The 24338-nt window shown below is 41.0% G+C and overlaps 1 protein-coding gene across 5 annotated transcripts in view; it reads left to right on the top strand.

The window, feature by feature from the left end:
- The first annotated feature begins 1196 nt into the window (after positions 1 to 1196).
- Positions 1197 to 24338, top strand: part of RGS6 (regulator of G protein signaling 6) — a 276150-nt gene continuing 253008 nt past the window's right edge. For all 5 annotated transcript variants that reach the window (XM_065683513.1, XM_065683507.1, XM_065683506.1 and 2 more), the window contains exons 1-2: positions 1197 to 1421; positions 14377 to 14481. In XM_065683513.1, coding sequence (XP_065539585.1) covers positions 14398 to 14481 — 84 coding nt within the window. In that variant the 5' untranslated portion in view covers positions 1197 to 1421; positions 14377 to 14397. The remainder of the gene's footprint in view (positions 1422 to 14376; positions 14482 to 24338) is intronic.

Raw genomic sequence — 24338 nt, forward strand, 5'->3', positions numbered from 1 at the left:
AAACTTAAACAGGGGAAGTTTAGAATGGATATAAGGAGGAAATTCTTTCCTGTTAGGGTGGTGAGGCACTGGAATGGGTTGTCCAGGGAAGTTGTGAGTGCTCCATCCCTGGCAGTGTTCAAGGCCAGGTTGGATGAAGCCTTGTGTGGGATGGTTTAGTGTGAGGTGTCCCTGCCCGTGGCAGGGGGTTGGAACTAGGTGATCTTGAGGTCCTTTCGAACCCTAACTATTCTATGATTCTATGATTCTGTAACATCCAAGGTGTTAGGAAAAGAGGGAATAAGGGCACCACAAAAGGGCTTTTAAGACAGGGTATACATATTGGTAAAGGAGTTTTTCTTCTGTGCAGCTGAACCTCACTGTGAAGAGTTTCAGCTCCAGTAATTCCAATGTTTAGAAACCAAACCTTGGAAACGCAGAAAATTTGGGCACAGAGATGGGCACAGACACCTGCTGTGAAGGGTCTGGCTTAGTGCTTTCCAGTACTTCTCTGACTTGGAGGTCGATTTTGGGCAAGATGGGCTTAACTTGCTTTCTGGGGGTAGAGGAAACAGTGAAAATCTTATCCCATCCAACAGAGAAATTGGTAGAGAATATCTGTAGGAAGTTTGCAAGCTACTTTGCACACCTAAGTAATGGATGGAAACTTCTCACCAGCAGCAATGGCTTTTGCCCATGCCCCAGGTCTGCTTAAAGGAGCTGGGTCTTGAAGTGATTTTGTGGAAGCTATGGTGCCTGTTGTGATCGAATAGGGTGTGCTGAGTCCTGGGCTCGTCGTAACCCCATACTTTAGCTGGAAATCCTGGGTGTTGGAGGAGCATCACTCAGCCATAAAGGCTTCCACTGCTACACATGGAAGAATATTGCCTAACGCTTTGTGTGATACACTACAACACATAAATAAGAGTGCAAGGGAGATCTAAGGCCTGCGCTCGGTTCCTTCCCTTCCTTCAGAGCTACGCCAAGTCTCCCAGGAGCAGCCGAGGCGGCTGGACGGGGGACGCTGGAGCGTCTCCGCATCACCGCGAAGGGCGATGCGCCCCAGCGCGGAGGAAGCGGCTCCATGGCGCGCGGTGCGGTGCGGTGCCGGGCGGAGGAGCCGTGCCCCGGCTGCCCGCAGCGGGCGCTGCTGCTGCGGCGGCGGGGCCGGGGGTGTCACCGCCCCCGCCGGGTGGGGGCTCGGCGGGGCGCGGGGCTGGTGGAGGAGCAGTGCCCCCGGGGCTGCGCCGTCCCCGCCACAGCCTGCGGGGCGCCGAGCGGGGAGAGCGCATTTGGGAAGAGCCCGTGGCGCGGCGGCCCCGCCCGCAGCCTCACGCCATGGTGCGGGCCCCTCCCCGTCCCTGAGGAGAGGCGAGGCGAGGCGAGGCGAGGCGAGGCGGGGGGCGGCCGGGGACGGCGGCGGCGGCGGCACGGTTGCTAAGGTAATAGGAGTGGGCTGGGGCTGCCCTCTTTGCAGATGTTTGCCTCTTCATCCGTATCTGTTCGGCTGCCGCTTGGCTCTGCCCTGCCTTACCCAGCCCTGCACTGTCCGCACAGCGCGGTACCCGTCCCGTCGCGTAGAGCGGAGCCCCGCGCCCCGGTCCGCACGGGCGGAGAGGGGAGTTTGCTCCGAGTTGGTAGTAGCGGACAGGTGCGAGGCGGTGTGTGTGTTACACGTGTGTTACATGCGTGTGTCACGTGTGTGTCTGTAGGCACTGGCCCGGGCCGTGCGTGTTTCCGCACCCCGAGCGCGCCGCGGTTTGCCCTCCTGTGGGGCTCTGGGAATGGGAACCCGGGCCCTAGAGCTGGGGGGTTTCGGCTCCGTCCGGGCGGTGCGGGGTGCCCGCCGCCCTCGGGCTCGGCCGGGGTCCGTGGTGTCCCGCAGGTACGACGGTTGTGCCCGAAGAGTCGGTGCTCGGTGGGCACACGGGGCAAGTTGTGGTGCCCAGAAGCTGCAGATCTCCTCAAGGGGAGCCCTCGGAGAAGGACGAGGGGGAGCGAGCGCTGGGGTACGGCTTGAAGGGGGAGCTGGACCCCTGTGGGAAAACTTGGAAATTGTTTCTCTTCGGTAGTGTGTGGCAATAATGCACTTTCCTCTGCCGACAAAGTGCGTTTGCATGAAGGCAGATCAGTGTGTGAGAGTAAAGCTGCCAGGCGCTCCCCTCACAGATCCTTAATTTCCTGTGACACTAAAAGCATTTTCTTAGTCACTAGCTGCGATGGCATAAATAGTGAAATAGGTTCTGGGACCAGGAAGGAGGTTCGAGTATGTTTTTTCTGTGGAAGATGCAGATTTTTGCATAGATAACGGCACGCTGCTGCTTGTGCGGTGCAGACGTAATAGCAGCGAGGGCTGCCGCTTCAAGGAGTTGATTGTGCCTGTGGCTTTGGTGTTGTCATCCCGTCTGCCCTGGTGCTGCTCTTGCTGCTGGACGAAGCCCTCGCTAGGACAACCTAGGTGAGTCGGGGCTTGCTTCAGCTGACCCACAATAGGCTTGCAGGAGCAGTGTCCTTGTCATAGCTTGTGTGCTACAGAGCAGTGTGACACTTCCTGGCACTTCTCTGAAATTGTAGATATGCATGATTGCTCTTGATTGTTTTCTTATTTGCTGACTGCTTGTATGTAGGGATTGGAAAGCAGGAAAATCTGTCTTTGATAGATAAAGCCATACTGTAAACCTCACCTTTGTGTTGGCGTGTTAGGCTGGGTATTGGTGGCTTCTCACCCCAAAGTAAGCTACATTTCATTTGTGTTTGTGTTTTTCTGTGGGAAGTGCTTTGAGAGCTGTGAGTGTAAAAAGCGCTTTGTAAAGGTACGGTGTTATTTGCAATTGCTTGCTGAAGAACATAGTGAAAGAGGTTAACTGTAGTTCAAAGCTGTGGGGATTTAAGGCATTTGATATCATCATAAATATTCTCTGAGGTTGATTTGGGTTTATTTTGAAGAGAAAGGTTGTGTATATTTGCTATCGTCTATTTCTTTCTTCCTTTTATTTATTTATTGTTTTAAATGCCGGATTTATCCTCATCTTGCCAATCAGAACAGTTGTTTGCTGTGTGGTTACAATCTGTAATACTTTCTCACCAGCTGACTGAGAGCACTTTCACTATGCTTCCTTGTAAATCTGCTTTAAAAAGAGGTCAGATGTTGAGGAGCAGTTATTGACTTAGGGACATATGGTTACAAGCACAGAATAATAGTGTTCATTGCTTGGATGTATGTGTTAAATACTGAGGAAACTGTTTAGACTTGGCCAATATTGGCTTTATTTTTAGATGAGCTGCTTCTTTTTCTAACAACCTGACTAATGGAATAATTAACAGCAAACATTCCAGTTTCTTTCCTAGCTGGCTGTAAGTGTGGCAGAGTTTAGACCTTATTTTTTCCCATTTTGAACTGTAGTAGTGATCAGAAGGAGAAATGGTGATTTGCTACACAAGTCATACTGAGGCTTATATTATTACATGTTTGAAGATTGCTGTTTGCTTACATGTTGCTTACTGGTTTCTTCTTACTACCTTTCCTTTCAAAGAAAACTCATGATAAGGAGCTGCATATAGTTATTGTGGATACTGCTTGCCTTAGTTTCTTATGGTTCCTGTGGTGCAGGTAGTGCAGATATGATGACACCTGAGGGTAATAGGAAATGGTGTGCCCTCTTAAAGCCACAATTACCTCCTTACTCACCACTTACAAGGTGTTTCAGTGTCTAACGTAATTCTGGTGGAGCTCACTGGTACAGCAGAGTTGAGCAGAGCATTGTTCATTCATGGGAGTAACTCTGCACTGGTTAATGGTTTCTGAGGCAGCAGGAGGAAAGCTGAGTGTATGGACTGGAAATGCTAGATCTGTTGTTGTCCCTTCAAGCAATCAGGAAGGGGAGGAAAGGAGAGGGCAGTCCTGTCCCAGCAGACTGCAGCAAACTAGCAGATGGCAGGGAAAGCAAAGGAGCTGCTGTACGTGGAGTAGCAGGAAGACAAAATAGCTGCAGTGTGTCATCCTAACACAGTACGTTAGGAGGATGCTATGCTAGTCTGGTGAAACTTCTGAACCTTGCAGTACCGTGGCTCAGGCTTCCTAATGGGAATACAAGGGTGTTGCGGGGCAATTGTTTGTTTTTTTGTTGGTTTTTTTTCTGTCCATGATGACAGTATTAGTCTCTAGCTTTTCAAGAATGTGGATAACTAACCTGGAGACTCTGGCTTTGGATACCTTTGATACCGAAATCAAACCCTGTAGTTGCAAAGTGGCCACACAATGAGGGCGAGTTGTTCTTCCCATGCCCAATGTTACAAGACTGCAGTTTTGCCCTTACAATCGGGCATTGTGATGTGTGTGCTCATCACCTGGAGCTTCATTCACATTTTTGCAAGCACACCTAGGCTCTTTAGAGGGGAGATTGCATGAACAAACAGGTCCACCTCGCTGAGCAGCTGTGGACTGTTTCAGGGTACAAGTGTTGCATCCAGTTGTCAGAACTGAAATGTTCCTGGTTCCTCATAGGACTCTTTGCAGCTTCTTCAGGACTGCATTATTACCTGTGTCAATTCATGCCACAGTACTGCAATTACAAAGAAAACCTGGGTACAATAAGAATATTACTTTTATTTGGAAAAGTGTTTCTTCATGTCAGTCTTTGAACTGCTGACACCAATGTGGCAGAAGTCAGCACTCTGCCATCTGAAGTATCAAACAAGTTGTAAGCGGGATACTGTGGTCCTGTGTAATTACTGAAGATATAGTAATGCCTTTAATCCTGAATGCCTGTGGCTCTGTCTGCATATGAGAGGAAAAATTGGTCAGAGCTGTGCTGGCCAAGCACATTTCAGAAACACTTAGGAGCCTGTAGGTGGTGATGGACACCACCTTGGGTTTTTGAAAGCATCTGGACCAGTCAGTCGTTTGGTTCCTGTGGAGATACATATCTGACTTCCCCAGAGTATAGAATTTCCTCTTTGCATCTTGGAGCACTTCTGTATAGTTGAACATGTCTTCATATTCTGAGCTAAATTATGTTCCTACTTCCCCCCCCCCCCCCCCCCCCCCGCAAATTTCAGCCTCTGCTCTTCATCTCTTAACTTTCTGTGTAGCAACTGTGAAAGCACTGCTCATGTTGTGGTAATGGTGGATTTATGGGGGTTTAGAGGTGGCTGGAGAGCACATAGTCTGAAGTACTTTGAAGAATTTGGCATGTCTGTGTACCCTTGAAAAGGTAGTAATAGGTGTATCATGGAGGGTTCTAAACTCTGTTTCATTACAGTTTTCCTTTAGTGACACAGTGATTTTTAAAGCTTTTAAAGGATGGTATTTATGCTAGTGAATCCACAATGTTCTCCTAACCTATATAAATTTGACCATGAAAAGACTTTTCCATTATTTCAGTTACCATTTTCAGCTGGAATAATGTGGTGACTGGGACTGTAGTGGAACTAATTTCTGCTGTTCTCTATCTACGAAGAGGCAAAAGAAAGAGGAGCTAATTTGTATTTTCCCCATTGGTTGTCAAGCTGTAGAAAGATTGTGGAGTCGAGATACTGCTGCTACCCACTTGTGTTGCATCAGATCTCCTACTATTTTTTAACATCACTGTGGCTGGTAGCAAAGAATGTGAAAAGAGAGAAAGGTAGATTAAAATTTCAGTGAGGTTCTGACATTTTGACATCCCAGGAGCTCTGCATTGTCATGCTGGAAGCAGCTAGACCCAGCAGCAGCAGAGTAAGGCACAGGTACTGTGCCTCATCTGCATGAGGGTGGTAGGACCAGGAGGCAGTTAGGCAATAAAGCATTACTTCTGTATTTTTTCCCAGAAATATTCAGTTACATGTTGCAAACATAATCTCAGTGGAAAGGGACAATATTTCATCTTTTTCACTATGCTTATAGAAGTTGGCATCAGCAGTGAAAGGGTCACAGGGTAGTTAAAACTCCTCAGATTGATTACTACACACTACTATGCTATGGAGATGTGTGTTGAGCAAATGATAACTAATGGTTTGAAAGTCAGGGTTTATATGTTCAATTTATTGCTCTGTCATCCATTATGTGAATGTGGGAAGTCACTTAATTTCATTGTGATTTAGTTTATTATTTTGTAAAAGCAAGTAATATATGCATCTGTCACAGATGAGCAGCTAGTTTTAGATTATGTCTTTATTAGTGTAACAGCAGTCTGGCATAGATGTGTATTAGCCCAATTAAAGGAACTCTCTTTATAAGAGGATTATAACAAAAGAGCAGTACTAGTAAAGTGTATTGGTATTTATAATGTACATATGTATTTATATATATAAATCATAATGCTGTATTTATAGCAGTCCAGTTATGGTATTGTGGAGTTCAGGGTAGATGAACCACTGCAGTGGGATTTGTAGACTGCTGAACCATGTGGGTGTGTGAATTTGAGCTAGCTAATCCAGGAGTGTTTAGACGCCTTTTACGTTGCAATTAGTGAAGTGATTTGGACATAATTTGCATCTGAAAAGCATGCCCATTGTTGTGATAAACAGCAGGGCAGTGAAATCGTAGTATATTGCATCATTTCCTTGAAGTACATGGGTGGAATCAGTTGTGTTCATTTGTACCAGGAGTATTGCATGGTGCCAGAGCTTCAAAAGCACCTGTGCTTTTGGTTAGCGAATTTCCTATTTTATTTGATTACAGGGTACTTGCAATTTTCCATCCTCTTGAGAATGAACAACCAGCAAGAACTCTCAGCACTTTGGGGTGTTTTAGATGAGATTGTGCAGTCATTGATCAATGCAGGGGTGGATTGGTTGTTACATGAACTTGCATTAGACTACTTGAAGACAATTTTATTTTAGCAGCCTTGTTTGGAAGAGGGAGTTTAGATAGGGCAATTCTGAATTTGGAATCAGGTACTAGGGCCTACATATATGTAAAAAGAAAATAGTTTTTATTTTCTTGTTAGCCTGTACTGAAGCATTCATTCTTCTCATTCAGTTTTCTCTTTCAGTCAATTTATTTCAGCTGTTTTCAACTTACTGGATACAGTGCAAAATAGAAAATGCAGTACATTCCACAGAAGTAGCTTTCTGTAGTTGCAGTTAGTATTTTCTATGGTGCATGAAGTACAAGGCATTTTCAGAGATGATGTTATTTGATGGAACACCTTCATAGACAAGATGCTCTTCTTCACCCACCTTAGCTGATGCAAGGAAGATGATTTTTCAAAGAAGGATTTATACTGAAGAAGGGATTAGAAGTCTACCCTCAAGCTCTGTATTATCGGTGCAGTTACTCATTTTCCACAGGGAGTGATTCTGGATGATAAATTGGCATTGTTGCAAAACAACAAAATACAACTTCAGCTCTTGCGTTTGCAACTGTTCCTTGCAGACTGATAGCACTTTATAAATACTGCAGTAGTTTGGGATCATCAATTCAGATGAAGTTCAAAGTTGGGCTGCATCTATCTCTTTGCATTTCTAAATTTGTATAGCACTGACACTTGTTTCAGTTAAATATTCAGCATATATTTGCTGTTGCATTCTCTGTAGCTATCCTTACTAATAGTATGTTGGCTCAAAGCCTTTCCAAGAGCCCTTGGCTCACAGCAGTATTACTTTATTCGAAGGCAAGCCAGTTACAGGTAGCTACTGCATTTTATTCTGAATTCTTTGGAAGAAGGATGGATGTATTGGGGCAGTTTATCCCCAGGTATAACATTGTTCTGGTCCATTACAAGTAAATTTGTTATGCAAGTGCCCATTTTAACAATTGATTTCATAAAAGGAAAAATGTGCTTTGTTTCATAAGCAATTCATGTATCAATATTTGCTACCACCCCTCTCCATTCCATTTTTTTCTTTTTGTTGTCTTGCTCTCATTGTTTGTTATCTGTCAAATAATAGATTGATTCTGAAAATGGCAAAGGCCTTCCTTTTAAGTCAGCAGTACTTCCAGCACACCTTGGGTGGACAAAGCAGAAAACATGGAATGCATATTTCTCTTTAAAAGAAAAAAAAAAGAAAAATAAAAAGAGAATGCCTCTTTACTAGGTGCATTTATCTTGGCTGCCACCCCTAGGTTTCCTGGACGTAACGTCCAGTTGCAGACAGTATTTTCAGCATTTTAAAATAACTACAAAATCTGCAGATTTAGAAATACGTAAGTTCAAAATGGGGTGTGGCTCCCTGAGGAAAGGAGAGGAAATGCATCAACTCCCATGGTTTATCAAGAAGCAGTCTGATCATCTGCCAGGTGACTGAGACGGGTCACCTGTGGCTAACACAACTTGAACAATCGGAACTGCCCATCCTTGGTGTTGTCTGTTACACAGTTATGTGACAGGCTGAGTACTACCACAGTTGTCACAGGTGGAGAGAAAATTGTTCAAGACCACAGAGGCAGCCCTTTTTTGGAGGTGGTACAAAGCCTTGGTGATCCCTTGGTTAGCAGTGTTCTGCGTAGATCACCACACCATGAGTATTTACTCATTTTATTGGAGGACAGACATAACTGGGAACTTAGCACTTAGTTACATGTGTGGAAGAGGACTGCCCCTTTTGGAAGTGTCTGTAAGAGTAGTAGGAATTGGAAATCCCAGTCTTCATCGAGATTCCAGTTTCCCTAAAGAGAAGAAAAAGTGAGTGTCCCAGAATTGGTTCCTTTCTTTCTGTTCTGGCAGGATGAAGAAAAAGAATCCCTGCTGTTCCCATGCCTAGGTATGCACCCATCTTTCATCTTGGCTGGTTGCAGAGTGAGAGAAGTGTTCAGCTGCACTGCTTCAGCATGGGGCTTCCTGTGAGCTGACTCCTCAGAAAGAGGAGGAATAGGGTCCTTCAGAATCTGTGAATTCTTCCAGCGTAAACAGAACTGCTTTTTTACAAATGAAAAGGAATTCATTTGGCAAAAATCTGAACATAAAGTGTAGCTGCTGGAATTGTTTATACTTTGTTCCTTAAAAAAGGCAATGGACTGAGTGTTGTTGACAGTACTGTAATGCTCAGCACTTGCAAAGAGGGGCAGAAGGTCTGCAATGATCTTCCACTGCGAAAGTATTTTTGGAGTAACTGCAGTTACAATTTGATGTCCAAGCAGTCATTGAAGGAGTTCTAGATGGTTTGGGAGCTATACTTCACTGACAGAAAGCAGATTCCTTTGCTGCTCCTCCATGCTAGGGGAGCAGCACCATGGGGTCCAGAATAGCACAAGACCCTTCAGTCTGTCACTGCTAAATGTAATGTGGCTCCCTACAGAAGGATGCCCAGCCTCGTTTCACTATGTCCTCCTCATCTGGTTGAGGAGAGGAGCATGCTTGCACAGCCTTATTCTGCTGAACACTGTGATCAGCGGTGCCGCATGTAATACCAGTAAGAGTAAGGACGTAATGCTCCTCAAGAGTAAGGATACTGAAGGAGGTGTGGAGTTTTTATCTCAGTTCCAGACCTTCCAGTTTCTGTCTGATTCAGATGGCTGTTGCATCAGTTTCTCTTTGGAAAGTTATTTCACTAGTCATACAGGTTTACTTTAGAAGGAAGAGCAGAGGTGAATTGTGCAGTGCTCAGACTGAGCTACACCCGTTAAAAGCAGTGTATAGACCAGGCTGGACCTGGGGATCTTCTAGTTGATGTATTCACCTTCATAAACATGATGACTTCTACAATATGTTCTGTGTTGTCCTCTAGTAGACCCACATTGCTTTGCAAACCCAAATCCTAATTTAATGAAGTAATAGGCAGGAGAAGAACACCAAGGTAAGTTTCTTTCCTCCCAGTGCAATTGTAAAGAGACTTCTGTAATGGATATGAAATATCAACTTAAAATTAATGGGAACTAATCAGAGTCACTGATTTCCCCTCCTTCCCCCCTTTTCCTCCTGTCACCTTAATAATGTGATCTATTTGATCTAAATATTCTAGTAGACTAGGTAGGGATTTTTCCTATTAGGTAATTATCAGTTCAGCAGGGTATGTGATTATACAATTTCTCAGGCATGTGAAAAGTTTTGTAGTCTAGGATACACCTAGGATTCACTAATTAGAATACTATTAACTACGTATTAATGACGTGAAATTATATTTTACTCTGTGATTGTGCTAAAGCTCTAAATCTTTCATGATTTGACATTAGTATTACAGCGTGCTTATGTTTCTTGGGGGAAAAAGCAGAACAGTTCTATAATAAAGAATAAAATATAAAGGAAAAAGCAGCAAGAGGCAAATACACCTTCTCTCTTTAGCATATTTTTGGGAGTATTTTTCTAAAGGCTTAATAGACCATCTTACCCATAAACAAGAAGTTTATTTGCTGGTTTGCTCCTTGTGTGTGGCGCAGTGAAAGAATGGTTAGTGTAAATGTTTTTTTCTGATGAGGAGTCTGGATTACTGCGAGCATGGCTATTGTCAGAAAAACAGTTGTGGGGAAAACAGCATCTTTTGAACCTGAAAATTGGAATTTAGGGACAATTTCTTGTCTGAAGTTACGCCTTCGGATTTACATTTAGGTTGCTGGTGTGTGGTTGCAGGCTAGCATGAGTTAGCCACTGGTAATGTTGTAAACTGCCTGACAGTACTTTTCAGGTATAGTTGGTGAGGTTCTTAACTGAACACTGTGCATGAGTACTGTTATTTTTTAAAAAACCCAAATAAAATGTTTGCTTTCACCCTTCTCAGCCCCGTCTGCTTAAGGCAGAGCTGGATTCTCTTCTGAGGTCAGGCATGCTTAGAGAATGTTTCAGAGGGCAGACTTTTTGACATAGTGTTGACTTTCTGTTTGTATCTTGAGAAGATGGGCTGGCAGTAAAGAAAAAATAGTGTAGAAAGGATAGATTTCAGTAGAATCCCTTGAAAAATTACTGCTGATTCTTTCACACTAGGCTGTGGGGTTTTGTTTGTCTGCTTTTTAACACAGAACTGTGTAAGTCAGATGTGGACTTTCAAATGTCATTGTATTAATTCAGACGTTGCAAATGCAGCATGTTAACACAGTATCAGGGTAAACCCCCTGTACTTTGAATGTTAGTAGTCTAATTTGTGTTTGTAGCAGGTAGGCTGAATCACTGTCTGCCCTGGTGGCCAGTCCCCAGGCAGAGATGGAGCTGTGCTCTCCTGGGGCTATCCCGAAGTTGCTCAATGGTTGAAGGGTTGCTGCCATGTAGCCAGCAGTTTGTGGGTGTTAAGTCAGTGCCACAATCTGCAGGCTAGTGAGAATGCTTGAAAGTAGGCTTGGCAGGAGTGCAGGGAAGCTGCTCCGCATTGCCAGGTGCTGAGCTCCATTCCATTCACATGTTAAAAAGCAAGGTGTAGTGGGATCTGTGAGGACCCAATATTGCCATGCTTTCACCTTGAAGGGCCAAGAGCATGCCTGTGTCATATCACTGTCTCAATTGTCTCTGCAGTCTTTTTCCTCTAAAAAAAAGAATACCATCCAAGAAAGGATTTTGTGATTTAAAAAAAACTAACAAACTAAAAGAAAGACAAGAAACTTGGGTGATGGTTAAAGACAATTCTTCAAGGGCCCTGGGGGACCCATGGTGTAGGGGCCCTGCTAAATCTCCTCCCAGCACCAGCAATGCATGGGCTGCATGAAGGGGATGCCTGCACTTGTCTCTGCCTTGGGGTGCCCCTCTGTCCAATCTTGTCACCTTGTCTCCAGCCTTGTTCCCTCCACATCTATCCTGCTGTCACTCCCACAAATGTGACCCCGCTCCAGCTGCTCCTGACTGAAACCCAGCAGGAGATGCCTGGCGCAGTGGGAAGCACTTTTGCAAACTTCTGTCTTTCAACAGCAGGTTCCTTTGTATTGATTACATTTTGGAGAGCTTCAGGGGCAGTCAGTGGCTCCCTCCATGTCACCGTGAAGGGTGTGACAGACACTACTGCAGATTGTGCAAGATGTTTTTGTCTTGTTTCACTGGAGTAGATGAAAAGCTTAAAAATCTGCTATGGGGGAAAATCCTAAAGTATCAGAAAAGGTCAAGAGAACTGATAGTATAGCAACAGCAACAGAATTTGTGGGTGTTCAAAGTGGATAATCTGATGAGTGAAGTGCAGCTCAGTAATCGTAGAATCATAGAATAGTTAGGGTTGGAAAGGACCCTAAGATCATTTAGTTCCAACCCCCCTGCCATGGGCAGGGACACCTCACACTAAACCATGCCACTCAAGGCTCTGTCCAGCCTGGCCTTGAACACTGCCGGGCATGGAGCAATCACAGGTTCCTTGGGCAACCCATTCCAGTGCCTCACCACGCTTACAGTAAAGAACTTCTTCCTTATATCCAATATAGATTTTCCCTGTAATGTTGCAGAGGGCTTTTTGGTTAGAAATTGGAAATGTCTTCTTTAAAGGAGCATTACTCAATCAAAATTTAATTACAATTTTTTTCTTTTAAAGTATACATATATAATCTCAGATATAATGAAAGTAGTGAATGTGGTCTTTCTATACTGCAGGTGAAGCTGAAACTTGGGTGATTTCACATACACTTTCAAGTCTGCTTTGTAATTGCCTTCAGAGTTACATAAAATCTCTATCTAGTTCTGCTCTGTTCAGATGAGTGATGATACAGCCTAATTCTTCAGTGCTTTGAAATCACGACTAAGAAATGCTGTGAAAATGCACGTTAATGTAAATAATTTGAAGTGCTATAATTTTAAAATGCTTTACCCTTCACCATTTCTGCTATTTTTTTTTTTTTTTTTTAGCTAATAATTTTGCTTAGGGAATTTACTCCATTTCCTTTTTTAGCTCATGACCTAGCACAACAGTGCAGTTTGGGCTTATAGAAAGAGGAGAGTTTAATAGGAGTTAAAATAAATTTGTATAATTTAAATATAAAATACTGTCTAAATTGGTCTGTATCTGCCTTTCAGAGGTGATTCTATGATTCTGTGTGTATGCAGATTCTTTAATTTGAGCTATAACTGTATTACTGAGTTCCAAAATTGGTATGTGCATGTACAAATGCATTTGTGCCCGTAGTCTTGTGTGTGCATTTGTACTTTATAAAAGAAAGAAATGAAGGAATATAGATTGATGCAGACTTTTTTAATCTTGGTTTCTACTATCTCTTGCTTAAGGGAATATCTGTTGCTAAAGGGATATCTCATCTGCTTCTGGCTCCAGTGGAGGATGCTATGTTACAGCAATAGCCTTTTCACTGATGAGACTGGACAGAGCTGGGATGTGGTCTGAGGTCGTCTGATTCAGCCACTTGTCCTTGGCTGCTGATAACTGACTGCTAGAATGACTTAGGGCTGTATTACATATAGGATTGTGTGCTATATGTGTATATTATATACTAGGGCACTTTGTCTCCTGTGGGAATGTGAAAAGTGAGTAGAGAAAGGAATAGGAAAGTATCTCCTTCCTTAAGTAAGGGAGACAGTTTAAAACAGTGAGCTGATTTAGGAAAGAATGTGTAGATTATGCATGTCTATACTTAGGCTTTTTTTGTCTCTATTTTTAATACAGTATGTTGAGATGGGAAATTCCAATACTTTCAAAGTTAAAAAAAATTGAGCTTGTCAAACAGCTTTAATGCCAGTGTTTTTAAGAGGCAGTGTTACCTTTTAGGCTAGGAGAGGTCACCACATGGCTCCACAATGTTTAAGATGTAGCTTATCAAATGTGCTGGTGGAAGAAAAATTTGAAAAACAGCATTTGAATTAGAATTTAAAGTGTCCTCCCTACCCTATGCCCTTATTTTATCTTATTTTTTTAAACTAATGTTTTTGCCTCAAGCCTGGCATCACCTGGAGGAAATAAGGCAGCACTTCTGTGCTTCTAGAAGACAGTTCAGGTTAAGGAGTATTATGCATGGTTGTTTGCCTCTGTCCTGCTGCCACTTCCCTGATGTATCATAAGAAGAGGTGAGGGATGCTACTTTGAGCAATCAGTTATGCCCCCTGGTTCCTGGTTACTGCTTTGGGTTGTGGAGAGCTGGAGGCAGCTCTGAGTGTCTGCAGGCAACAACCAGCAGTGTGCCTGGCAGTGCTGCACAAGCTGATTCCGGTGGGTTTTGTACTCTCTCACAGAAAGCTTTTTATTCTCCTTGGCTTTTTGTTTGAGGGTACCACAAAACCTCCTAGACAAGTTTTTGTGCTTTAAAGCAAGGAAATAGAGTGTGTGAGGTATTAATTAGTCTTTTATTCAGTAGGGGCTTATGGTACAAGATCAGAACTGGGAGAAGTGTGGTGTAATGATGCAAATCACAGCAACACGGTGGTCCTCACACGTGGAATGTTGTGCTTTAGGTACATCAATTCAAAGCAGTTGTCTGACATGGTGTGATACAATCCTGCACTGTGTGAAGTCCGGAGCATGGTTCCCTTTGTACCATCCTTGTCTGTCTGCCCTGGAGGTAGCCATGTGTCCCCACCATGCTCCCCTGCAGCCCGGAATGATGCTGACTTTTGCTTCTCTTCCTTGCAGTCTGAGTGACGAGAGGGAAACATGGCACAAGCACCCACTGATCCAAGTAATGTGGAAATCCCTGACCCAGAGGAGAGTTCTCCAAATATGATAGTCTACAGAAAGGTAAGGATTTGGGGCTGCTCAAAAAAATCTCTTATGTGGTTGGCTTGTAAAAGGATCCCATGCCCCTTTTGAAGTCAAAGCTATATTTCAGGCTGCTTGGATAAATAACTGTGAAATAGTTTTCAGAAAGTAGTTATTGAAAACCATAGCATTTGAGAGCTTGGAAATCTTATTCTGTTCACTAGAAGTATTTAAGCTTGTTTGTATAAAATACTTGAAGACAAACTATTAACTTGAAATTGTGACTTTTTGTGAATAGTTGTGTGTGAGTTTAGCTAATCATTCAACTTTACTAAATCTAGTTAAAACAATTATACATACCTTCCAAGTTTTATCACACTAGGGTAAAGCAACTGGCATACAACAATCTTTTAATACATTTTTTTCTATTTTCATATTGTGATTTTAGTTGCATGGTAGTTGTTCTTACTTCCTGTTTTCTATTGCTTAAATGAAGAAATAAACCTCTCAAGTGTAAGTGAAAAATTAATGACAAAGGTAAAATAACAGCAATACGTGATGAAATGATGTCAAACATTCTTTCCCTGTGGTAAAATGTCTTATTCTGAAGTACTTTGGAGGGGGTATAAAAGATGAAGGAAAGCAATCTACTGATGCATTTGCTAGGGTATTGTTTTACTTTGGGCTAGGTGTCCCTGTATGAAATTGAATCTTTTTGTAATTTAATGAAATCATGTAAATATATTTTATTGATTCTGCAAAATGTTTCTGATGTAGCATGTGAAAATGTTGTGCGGTTCTGACAAAAAGATTTCTTGCATGGCTTAAATAAGGTACCATTCTGTTGATGCGACAGCTACAGTGCTAGCTCAAATCAAGTTTCCTCATATATGATCCTGGGTAAAATTTATATTTTCACTCATTTTTACACCTTATAAACCAGCTATAAGCAACTGAAATGTGTTGAGTGTACATGGTTCAGTTTTCTGCTTGCATGATTGCAATCTTGATAACTGTCATGTGCTGAGAAAGTAACTTAGGTTTCATATAGAGCATAAGTTGTTTAAAGTGTTACTTTTTGATAACCATAATTTTGGTTTAGTTGTTGCATATTTGGTTTGGAATCTGGAATTGTTAACATGGGAAAATTTTCTGGGTAATGTGTAGGCTTGTTTGTTTTGAATGTGTTATGAACACACTTTGGCTGCTAATTTGGAAGAAGCAGTACTCAGTTAGTCAGATTATCTTTTTAGAACCTGTTTGCTGAGAGGTCCAACACCCCAACAGGTGGAAGCAGATACGGGATATGAAAGAAGTTTCTTGTTGCATGATATAGAATTAGGGCATTAAATCTGTGATTCTGCACACACATACCTACCCTTGAAGATCTTATGTTTTATTTGAATGTGCCTCACTTTCTATGTGTCTCATGGCATTTCTACTTAAGAATTTCGCAATTTCTTTGCCTTTTAGTGTTTCATTATTGTTGCTGTAGAATAAGGCTTGCAAATTCTGTGGTATCAACAGGGAGCATACTCATATAATTTGATTCCTCTCTCCTTGCTGGTGTTCCTTAGCTGTCAGTATTCTCAGCCCTTCTTAAAACAGTCATGTGTCAAAATACCTAGTTATCTTTTAGAATGGCATGCCCCATGCATTGTTCAGTAATACGGTATTCTGTATTGTTAATATTAAACTAATGCATATCTGTCAGGTTTTTTGTTGAGGTTTTTGTCGCTTTTATGAATAGGGTTAGTACTACTTATTCTTTAAAGTTAATTTCCGTTGGTGAGTGACTCTCTGAATCTAGTTTACTGTTTGATATTAGTTATATGTGTTACACATCAATTATATGTTCCTTAGTGTTGAGAAATCATATACAAAATCTGAGATAAGACTTTTATTCTCTTGATTATCTCTCCTCTCTCCAAATGAGTGTTTAGCTCTTCATCTCTCATTTCCTTTCAAATGGCTTGATTGCCAGTAATGAATGAGAAAAACATTGCCCTGGACTCCCTGAAATACAGAGCACAATCTGCCAGCATACCATACCGCTCAGGGCTGGTGTTGTGTCACGGTTGAAAAAAAAAGGCTTGCTTCTCACAGCAAACATCCTGACATGCAATTGCTGATCTTCCTAATGAGGAAGAAATAAGGGTGGGCTTCATTAATAGGACCACAATAATTCTTGCTGTGTCAATTATTTTATTGCTTGACATACTGTCATATTTTTGGGTTTTGAAGGAGGAAGGTCCTCCAACTACAATCTCAAATTGTTCATGCTTTGTTTATTGAGACTCACTGGGGTCTATTTGAATTTTGTAAGTCAAGTGGATGATTGTGGCAGCCTGGTTTTCTTTATAATCATTAGTGAGAGATGCACACATACAAAGGACAAATCAGATCTTAGGTGGTGCTGAGTGTACCTTTGGAGCAACCTCTGTCTGTTTCATTTACGGAGAAAAGCCTAGAACAGGCTGTTATCTTTACTTAGGTAGGTAAAGCTAAGTGGGATGGATTTTGGCCATGCAGAACAAAATAAACTAATTTGTTTTGACACCAATTAGTTTGTGATATTCTCTGCGGACTTCTGCAAGAAAATGGATTCTAACTGCTTTGATTGCTACAGCAGATGGTGTCAATGAGACAAGTCTTATTTTCTTCTGCCTTCAGGGTTAACCTTTTGGGGGCTGATATTTACCAAACTGTGAGCCACATTATTTTTTTTAATCCAAAATGCTCAGTGTTGCTCTGCTGTTCTGGAAAACATCTGTGAACTGGGTAGGTCAGATACAGTCATTAGGGTGGGTAATGTTTAGAGTGTAATTTGCCTTATGCTAACACTTGTTAAAATGAATTGTACCTTAAACTACATGAGCTGTATAGACTATGTCTCCATTGACTGTCATGGGTGCCTTGACACCGAGCTGTTGGGTACTTATGTCATATACTAGATATCTGTAATTAAGCAAGCTCCATCCCACTCCTAAGATCTGTGCTTCCTCTCATCTCTCTGTATATCTTGGTACTTAGCCCTGGGCTGGTTATAGGGCTATGTGTACTGCCACAGTAAGGACGTGCTGTCATTTATCTGTGTGGCATAGTTACATCCAGTGAAAAATTTAAGGGTGCTGCAGAAATTACATTGCCATTTAAGCACTACTCTGTAAGTAAAATGTAGGCACCGTATTTTCTTCAATTAGTCTGGACACATCTGGAGAGGATGCTGATATATTTTTTTATTGATAGAGGAAGAGTGATTTTTATCAATTGATTGGAAGAGTGGTACATGGTGCTTAAAAAGACTGTTTGAAATGCACTACCCTTCTTCTCATGGGAGCAGATGATGTCAATACACGAGGGCTTCTGTGGAAATGAGTGATATCCCAGTCCTCACTTCAGTCTGTGAGCGTTGTGTGGGTGCTACAGCATGGAAGATAAAAAATGCAACAGAAAGCCAGTGAGAGGAGAAAAATACACAGCAAGCAAACAGTAACAGAAGATATAAAGGCTGGTTGCATTCCCTTGAAATCCAGCCACCCTTGGTTGCCTTTCTAGCTTCCAAGTACTGGTTACTATGCCCCAGAGACCCTTTGGCTCATTGTTCCAGGTCTGAAAGTTCAACTTGTGCAGATTGTATTGGAAGACAAACAGTTCAAGGACGCCTTCTGGCACCAGAGATATTAGGTGACCTATTACCAAAATAATTTGGCAAATCAAATCTTCTTACAGAAAGGATGGTGGAAAAACATGTCGCTGAAAGAAAAAAAAAAAATAAAATTAAGGCTTGACTAAGTAAGAACTGAAAATACCAATACAGAAGAATTGTTTAGGAGTACCTGGGGAATATAACAAGAAGGGTGAAAACACAGAAATGAAAATCTAGATTGGATGGCAGCACATTCCTGTTCCTGAGAGAGTCCTCTTAGGATGGGGAAGAGTTCACAAGTTGTACTGTTAGAGATGTTTAGAACGACTGTGAGCATGCATGCTCTGAGGTATATCAAAGATTATAATCAAAGAAATGACCTGGATTATCTGACGTATATTTCTATTTCTGCTTAATTTTGCCAGGCACATCTTCTATATCTACTTGCTAACACTGGCACTTAGGGAGTTAAATTTTGAATTTTTATGGTTTCTCATCATAAATCTTTGAACAAGCAGGAAAATCTAATTTCCAAAAGCAATTACTGTTCTAAGTAAATGTAATACAAACTTGCAGCTGCCACAAGATGCTTTCAGAAAAATCCGAGTTGTTTGCTACCTTCAGCACTTGGCAGCTTTACCCTCTTTTTAAATGCTGGTTTAAGATATGAATTGTAATAATTTAAAAAAAGAAAAGGCAACCTTACATTAGCAGCTTTTCTCTAGGCAGATTTCAGGGTTCCAGTCATGGCAAATAGCTGGAGTGTTGCTGTCAGACCTGGTCCAAAGTGGTGATAAGGCAGAAAATGGGAGAGCAAGCAGTTGTGAAGACCGATGTACACATGCAAAAAATGCATGGACTGTGAAGCAGAAAGATGGAGAAGAGGCTGCTGTTAAAATTGGCTGTTCAGATTTCAGACAAAAAAAAATACTGTGTTGGTACTGGGAGCTAGTCAGAAAACCAAGACTGTTATTTGTTTGCTCTTAAGTTGGCCTAAATGGCACATGAAATGTATCTCCATAGGACACTGCCAAGCAATCCAAACCAGGCAAAGCTCATAAGGGTGCAGTCCAAATCATGACATGGCAAAGAAAGAAAAAGCTGCAGTGTGTTAAAATGAGATGGATTTCATGTGTACAACTTTTATACTTTATTATATAAAAGCAGTCTGCATCTTTTTGAAGTTCCCTAATGCTTTCAAGGTTTTATGCTGGTCTAGGAAGAGGCAACTGAACCTAAAATGTATTTAAACTGTTGAATCCTTTTGGCATTCTAATTATTTGTCTCTTCAGTTATATTTTAGGATTCTGCTGCATGTAAAAGCCTTGAACCTTGTTTTTGTACATGAAATCTGAGATTCTCACACAATCAATTCTGTTTTGTAACTGGTTCTTTAACATAAAATTGTAAAATTATGATAATGAATGAGTTGATAGCACTGAAGACCTGTAGTCTTTAAATTTTATGCAAAGATTTTTCTGTACTATCATTATACTTTGTGGCATTTTAAGACATCTTGTTCTTGACATTTCCTAATTTTTACTCTATTTCCAGATGAAAAGCTGTATCCCAGCTTTAAACATCTTTCCTTAACTCATATGGCAAAATCTTGGGGAGAGGAACCGCAGTAGTGGCATTTAATTTAGCCCTACAGAGAGAGAGAGAAGCTGTGCAGTAGGGGTCAAAGATGGGAATGGCTATATGTAACAGGTCTGTTGGGTGAGAGCAGGAGAGAAGAGAGGCACAAGTATGCTGGACAGTCATGGTCCAGTATTGTGCCATGCCAATGAAAACACAAATATAATCCCAGAGTGTCTTGGAGAAATATTTCCAGGGGGGTACAAAGGACCAGTTGTATGGCCTCATGTAGGTCATGGTGTAGTCTTCTCCACTGTCATCTCCTGTCTTCAGAAGACACGACCTAGTTACACTAGATAGACTGAAATAAAATGGCTTATTTGGTTGAGCAAAAGAGCAAAAGAAAGTGATGTAGGAGAGATGCAATTACTCTACAAGAGTGTTCTAAGGGATAAAAGGCAGGGAGAAGACCTTACAAAGCTGAGGATAGTACTAGTGTGCTCACAAGTGTTTATAAATGTTGATGACTAAATGAAATCTAGTAATAGTAAGCAGTTCCTAATTCTCAGTCAAGTGGAGGTCTGGAGTCCAGAGTAGTGTGGCCAAGGGAGCCAGCTGGTTTTAGGATAGGTGTAGCCATGTTTTTGAAGAGGCTGGTATGACCTTGTTTCTTGCAAAAAGCAGACACAGTAACCAAAAAAAGACTTTCTAGCTTTGGGTTTGTACATTCTTCAGATTGCCTTGAATAGGGACTAAGATACCTGCAAACACCGTTTATGCATTGCAATAGCAACCAATTTCTACTGCTTAAGTTTGACACATGTCAATGTCCTTGGACAAAGCTAATGCTGCTGACCTTGACTGTAGCTGTTGGGGGAACTTCATTAGGCTGAGACTAGGGAGTGTGGGTTTTATTTCTGCATCTTTTAGAGGTGTATGAATGATTAATGATCTAAGGCATTAGTGTAAAATTGCAAGAAGTTAAGTGCCCAGAGGACTTCAGAAGCTGACCTGCATCATTATTTAGATACAAATAAAGCTGTCATACAAGTGGTAGAAACAGGTTTTTAGAGTCAGGTGGAGGTGACCTACCTGTAGGAAGGGCTTTTGGACACTTTGTGATTTGTTGTTTCTTTCCATCATTTGCCTTGCAGTGAAAGTTGAAGTTCTTAGCTGAAGTTAAAGATTCAGATTCGTGCCAAGTTACAGATAGGGAAATGCATGTAACATGGTAGGTAGTTAGAGCATGAAATAACTATTTTCTTGGGTTTATATATATATATATATATGCATGCACACACATGTACTTGAATTCCTTTGAAGTAGTGATGATGAACAAATCTTTGTTTTTCCTGACTATATCATCTGGCCTAGTATAGGAGATACATTCTTTGAGCATATATAAGATATTTTAAATATATATATGTATAATATATTTTATTATATATACTATAGGACTTAATTTTTTCCATCCAAATAATGCATGCACTGAATAATTAGTTTTCATTATACACATATGAATCTGTCTTTCCTGTCTTGGAAAAGGTAGCATTAGCTCTTGTGTATTGTTTCCCTCTTTCTAGTTAGAGTTTTTGGTGATAAGCCTAGGTTTTTTTAGTGGTCATTTTTCCATATTCAGAAGCAGCTGTCTTATTTAAATTTATTTAGTTTTAGTTTTTTATTTCCTCTTTAGCTCATTTTTTCTCTGTTCCTGTTTGTAACTGAAGCAAACTGTCTCTTGCACCCATAAAAGTCTAATTACAGTGATCTATTACTTTAGCTGTTCTTAGAGGCAGAATAAAGACAAGCCAGGACCAATAGCTATGACAACTTCAAAGTATATTTTTAGCAAAGCAACCAGTGCAAATTTAGAATACAGAGATAAAAAGGGAAGGCTCAGCTAGAGGGTAAGATTATGTTATTCTAGCTGTAGCACTTAGCGCCTTGCATTTTTGGAAATGGCTTTATTTTATTCCTCCAGCATCTTTCTCATGTCATTTTCTGTGTCTTTGTTGTCAGCATTTTAAGTTATGGTCTGGGAGTATTTTTGCAGTGTTTGTTGATTTACTTTTGCATGTTGTTTTGGTCAAGATGGAGAATATGAGTGTTTTCTTTCTGCCTAAAGCATTATTTTAGCCATGGGATTGTTGCCTTTGTTAAAAACAAAACAAATTGAAGTAGTGTAGTAGAGAGCTGTCAGCCTGACTTGTTCCAGGAGGCAGTTTCTGGTTATTTCAGTTGCAGTCTTGAACCCTAATATTAAGATGAAAGAGAAACAAGTTTGGGTGGAATTGGGTAAAATGCACATGAAACCATTGTTTTTGTTTTGTTTTATAACTTCAGCTAAACCCTTATTATATCCTGATTGATAAAATATAACTTCAGAGGTTCATGCACTTCTTTCATAAGGCTCTGCAATAAAGTTTAGGTGGGAGAATTCATTTCAGTAAACAGAATGACATGTACAGGACCATGAAAACATGCTTATGAAGTTCCACTTAAAAACTCGTGTTTTGCATCCTAAGAGATTTTGAAGCACACTTTCTTTTTTCATGAGAATCTGTCATACCATGTTCAAAGAGAAGCAATTATGTCCATTCTTTTTTATTTATCACTGCTGCTGGTGCCTTGTGTCTTCTTTTTCCTTGTATCTACAAAACTAAATGAATTGAAGACAAGGAAAAGTAATTGGTTAACCAGACACTGAAGTACACAGGTCTGCTTAACAAAGAATTTCATTCTTATTTTTGACCATGTTTGATATTTTAATTCAAAGGCTACATGTCTGTGGGGGGAGGAATGAGCAAAGGTGTTTATTTAAATATGATGTTTCCATGCTTTGCTTTTCTTTGATGTTAATGGAGCTCATTAGTATTACCTTACATTAAAGCGTTTGGAAATTATACTTTGGACCAGTAATTCAGTGTCTCTGAAGGTAAAGTCATACATATTTGTCACACGCACAAGAAGGAATAATAACATACTATATGAATTTTTTCTAATGTTCTAGTTGAGGGCAGAATGAGTGGAATATATAGGAAGAAGAATTTAATTAAGAAATACCTTAATGAATTACTCAGATCTGTTTCTTGGTTGAGAGAGAAAGCAGACCAACTCCAATTTTGTTAGGATGTGGATTTTGTGAAAATGGGGTTCTGTGAGATTGAAGTCCAATCAAAATGGTTCTGTGGTTATGTTTTTAAATGGAAACGATTTTGTGTACCCAAGTCTTCTCAGAGTATAGTGCTGCAGATTTCATTTCTGTTCTCCTCCTCTACCAGCTATTTTGAGTTATATTTTTCCCCCATTTGCTGAAAATAGGTTCGGTAGCCACTGCACATTAAGAATTTTCCTCTCTGGCTCCATTACCATTTCACATGTTTTTTCTTTACGTCTTGCACTAGTTGGCAGTTTTAGCAGGAAGACCTGGAACTGGAGGGCTGTGGAGGCTGTTTGTGAGCACAGTTCTCCTCTGCTTGTTGGCATGACCATGGCTGCAGGAGCTGATTTGGTGGTGCCCCAGATAAAGGGAATATTTAATTCACTGATGCTATAATTAGATGCCTTTCCCCATCAGTAAATCCACACAATTTTGTTAAATGTTGCTTGTAGCTACATGCAAATTATCTCATTCAATAACTTGCACAAAATATCACATAAACCTTGGCAGCACTGGGTTCTTGTCACTTGCACTGTTCCCTACAAGGCTTTTAATAGTAAAATTAACTGGAGCTGTGTTAATTATATTTTTTTCTATATGTGGAAAAACACAGCTACAATAATGGCACTACTGTTGTCTGTATGGTGAAGACAGTCCAAGCATTGGTTTCTGTCTGGAAAGTTATCTGTGGAAAAACAGTAACTAAAGCCACTATTTCTTTTCCTTTCCTAATAATGTGAAAGCATCTGGTTTTGGAAACAAGGAGCCTAAGTGCTTTTTTCCTTGATTGTCTTATCAGGAAAGGTGACCTACTTTGGTAGTGATGTTTTGGGGTTTTTTTTTAATAGTATTTTTGACTGGAAAGCGCTTATAGCATGTTGAGTTTTAAGAAGTTTTCCTTTCTGCATGCAAGAAAGAAACCTCTGTTTCCTTTTTAAACAATAAAAATGGTATTTAAATTATTCATTGTGTATTTAGTACCAATGGTGCTCTCTTCCTCCTACATAAGAGACATCAGTTTCAGGAAGCAAAGGAAAGACCTCGACACAAACTTGCATGAAATCGTGACAGGCTAAAATTTTTGTGGTGGTGGCGTATGCTCTAGTTCTGTCTTTGCTAAAGTGTTTATTTTGTGTGTGTGTGTCTAGACGTTTCTGACTAACAATGTTTGAAGGAAAAATACAGGATGGAGAACGCACCAAACGGAGGCAGAAAGGATACATGAACTGGAAGGGTGATGCATTTTGGAGAGAGTGTTAAGACCCAAGAACCAGCATTTGCTGACTTAGAATTGCAGGAGATATTGAGAAGTACTTAAAAGCAGTTCTTCAGCAGTCTTTAAAGTATCTGACTCCACTTGTGGACTGCATGCAAGCTCTAACTCTAGTCTGTTGTCATCATTAACTGTGTGAACTTCATAGAATCATAGAATGGTTTGGGTTGGAAGGGACCTTAAAGCTCATCCAGTTCCAACCCCCCTACCTCCTTCCACTAGACCAGATTGCTCAA

This window comes from Lathamus discolor, chromosome 6, assembly GCF_037157495.1.
Source record: "Lathamus discolor isolate bLatDis1 chromosome 6, bLatDis1.hap1, whole genome shotgun sequence".
Classification (NCBI taxonomy): domain Eukaryota; kingdom Metazoa; phylum Chordata; class Aves; order Psittaciformes; family Psittacidae; genus Lathamus; species Lathamus discolor.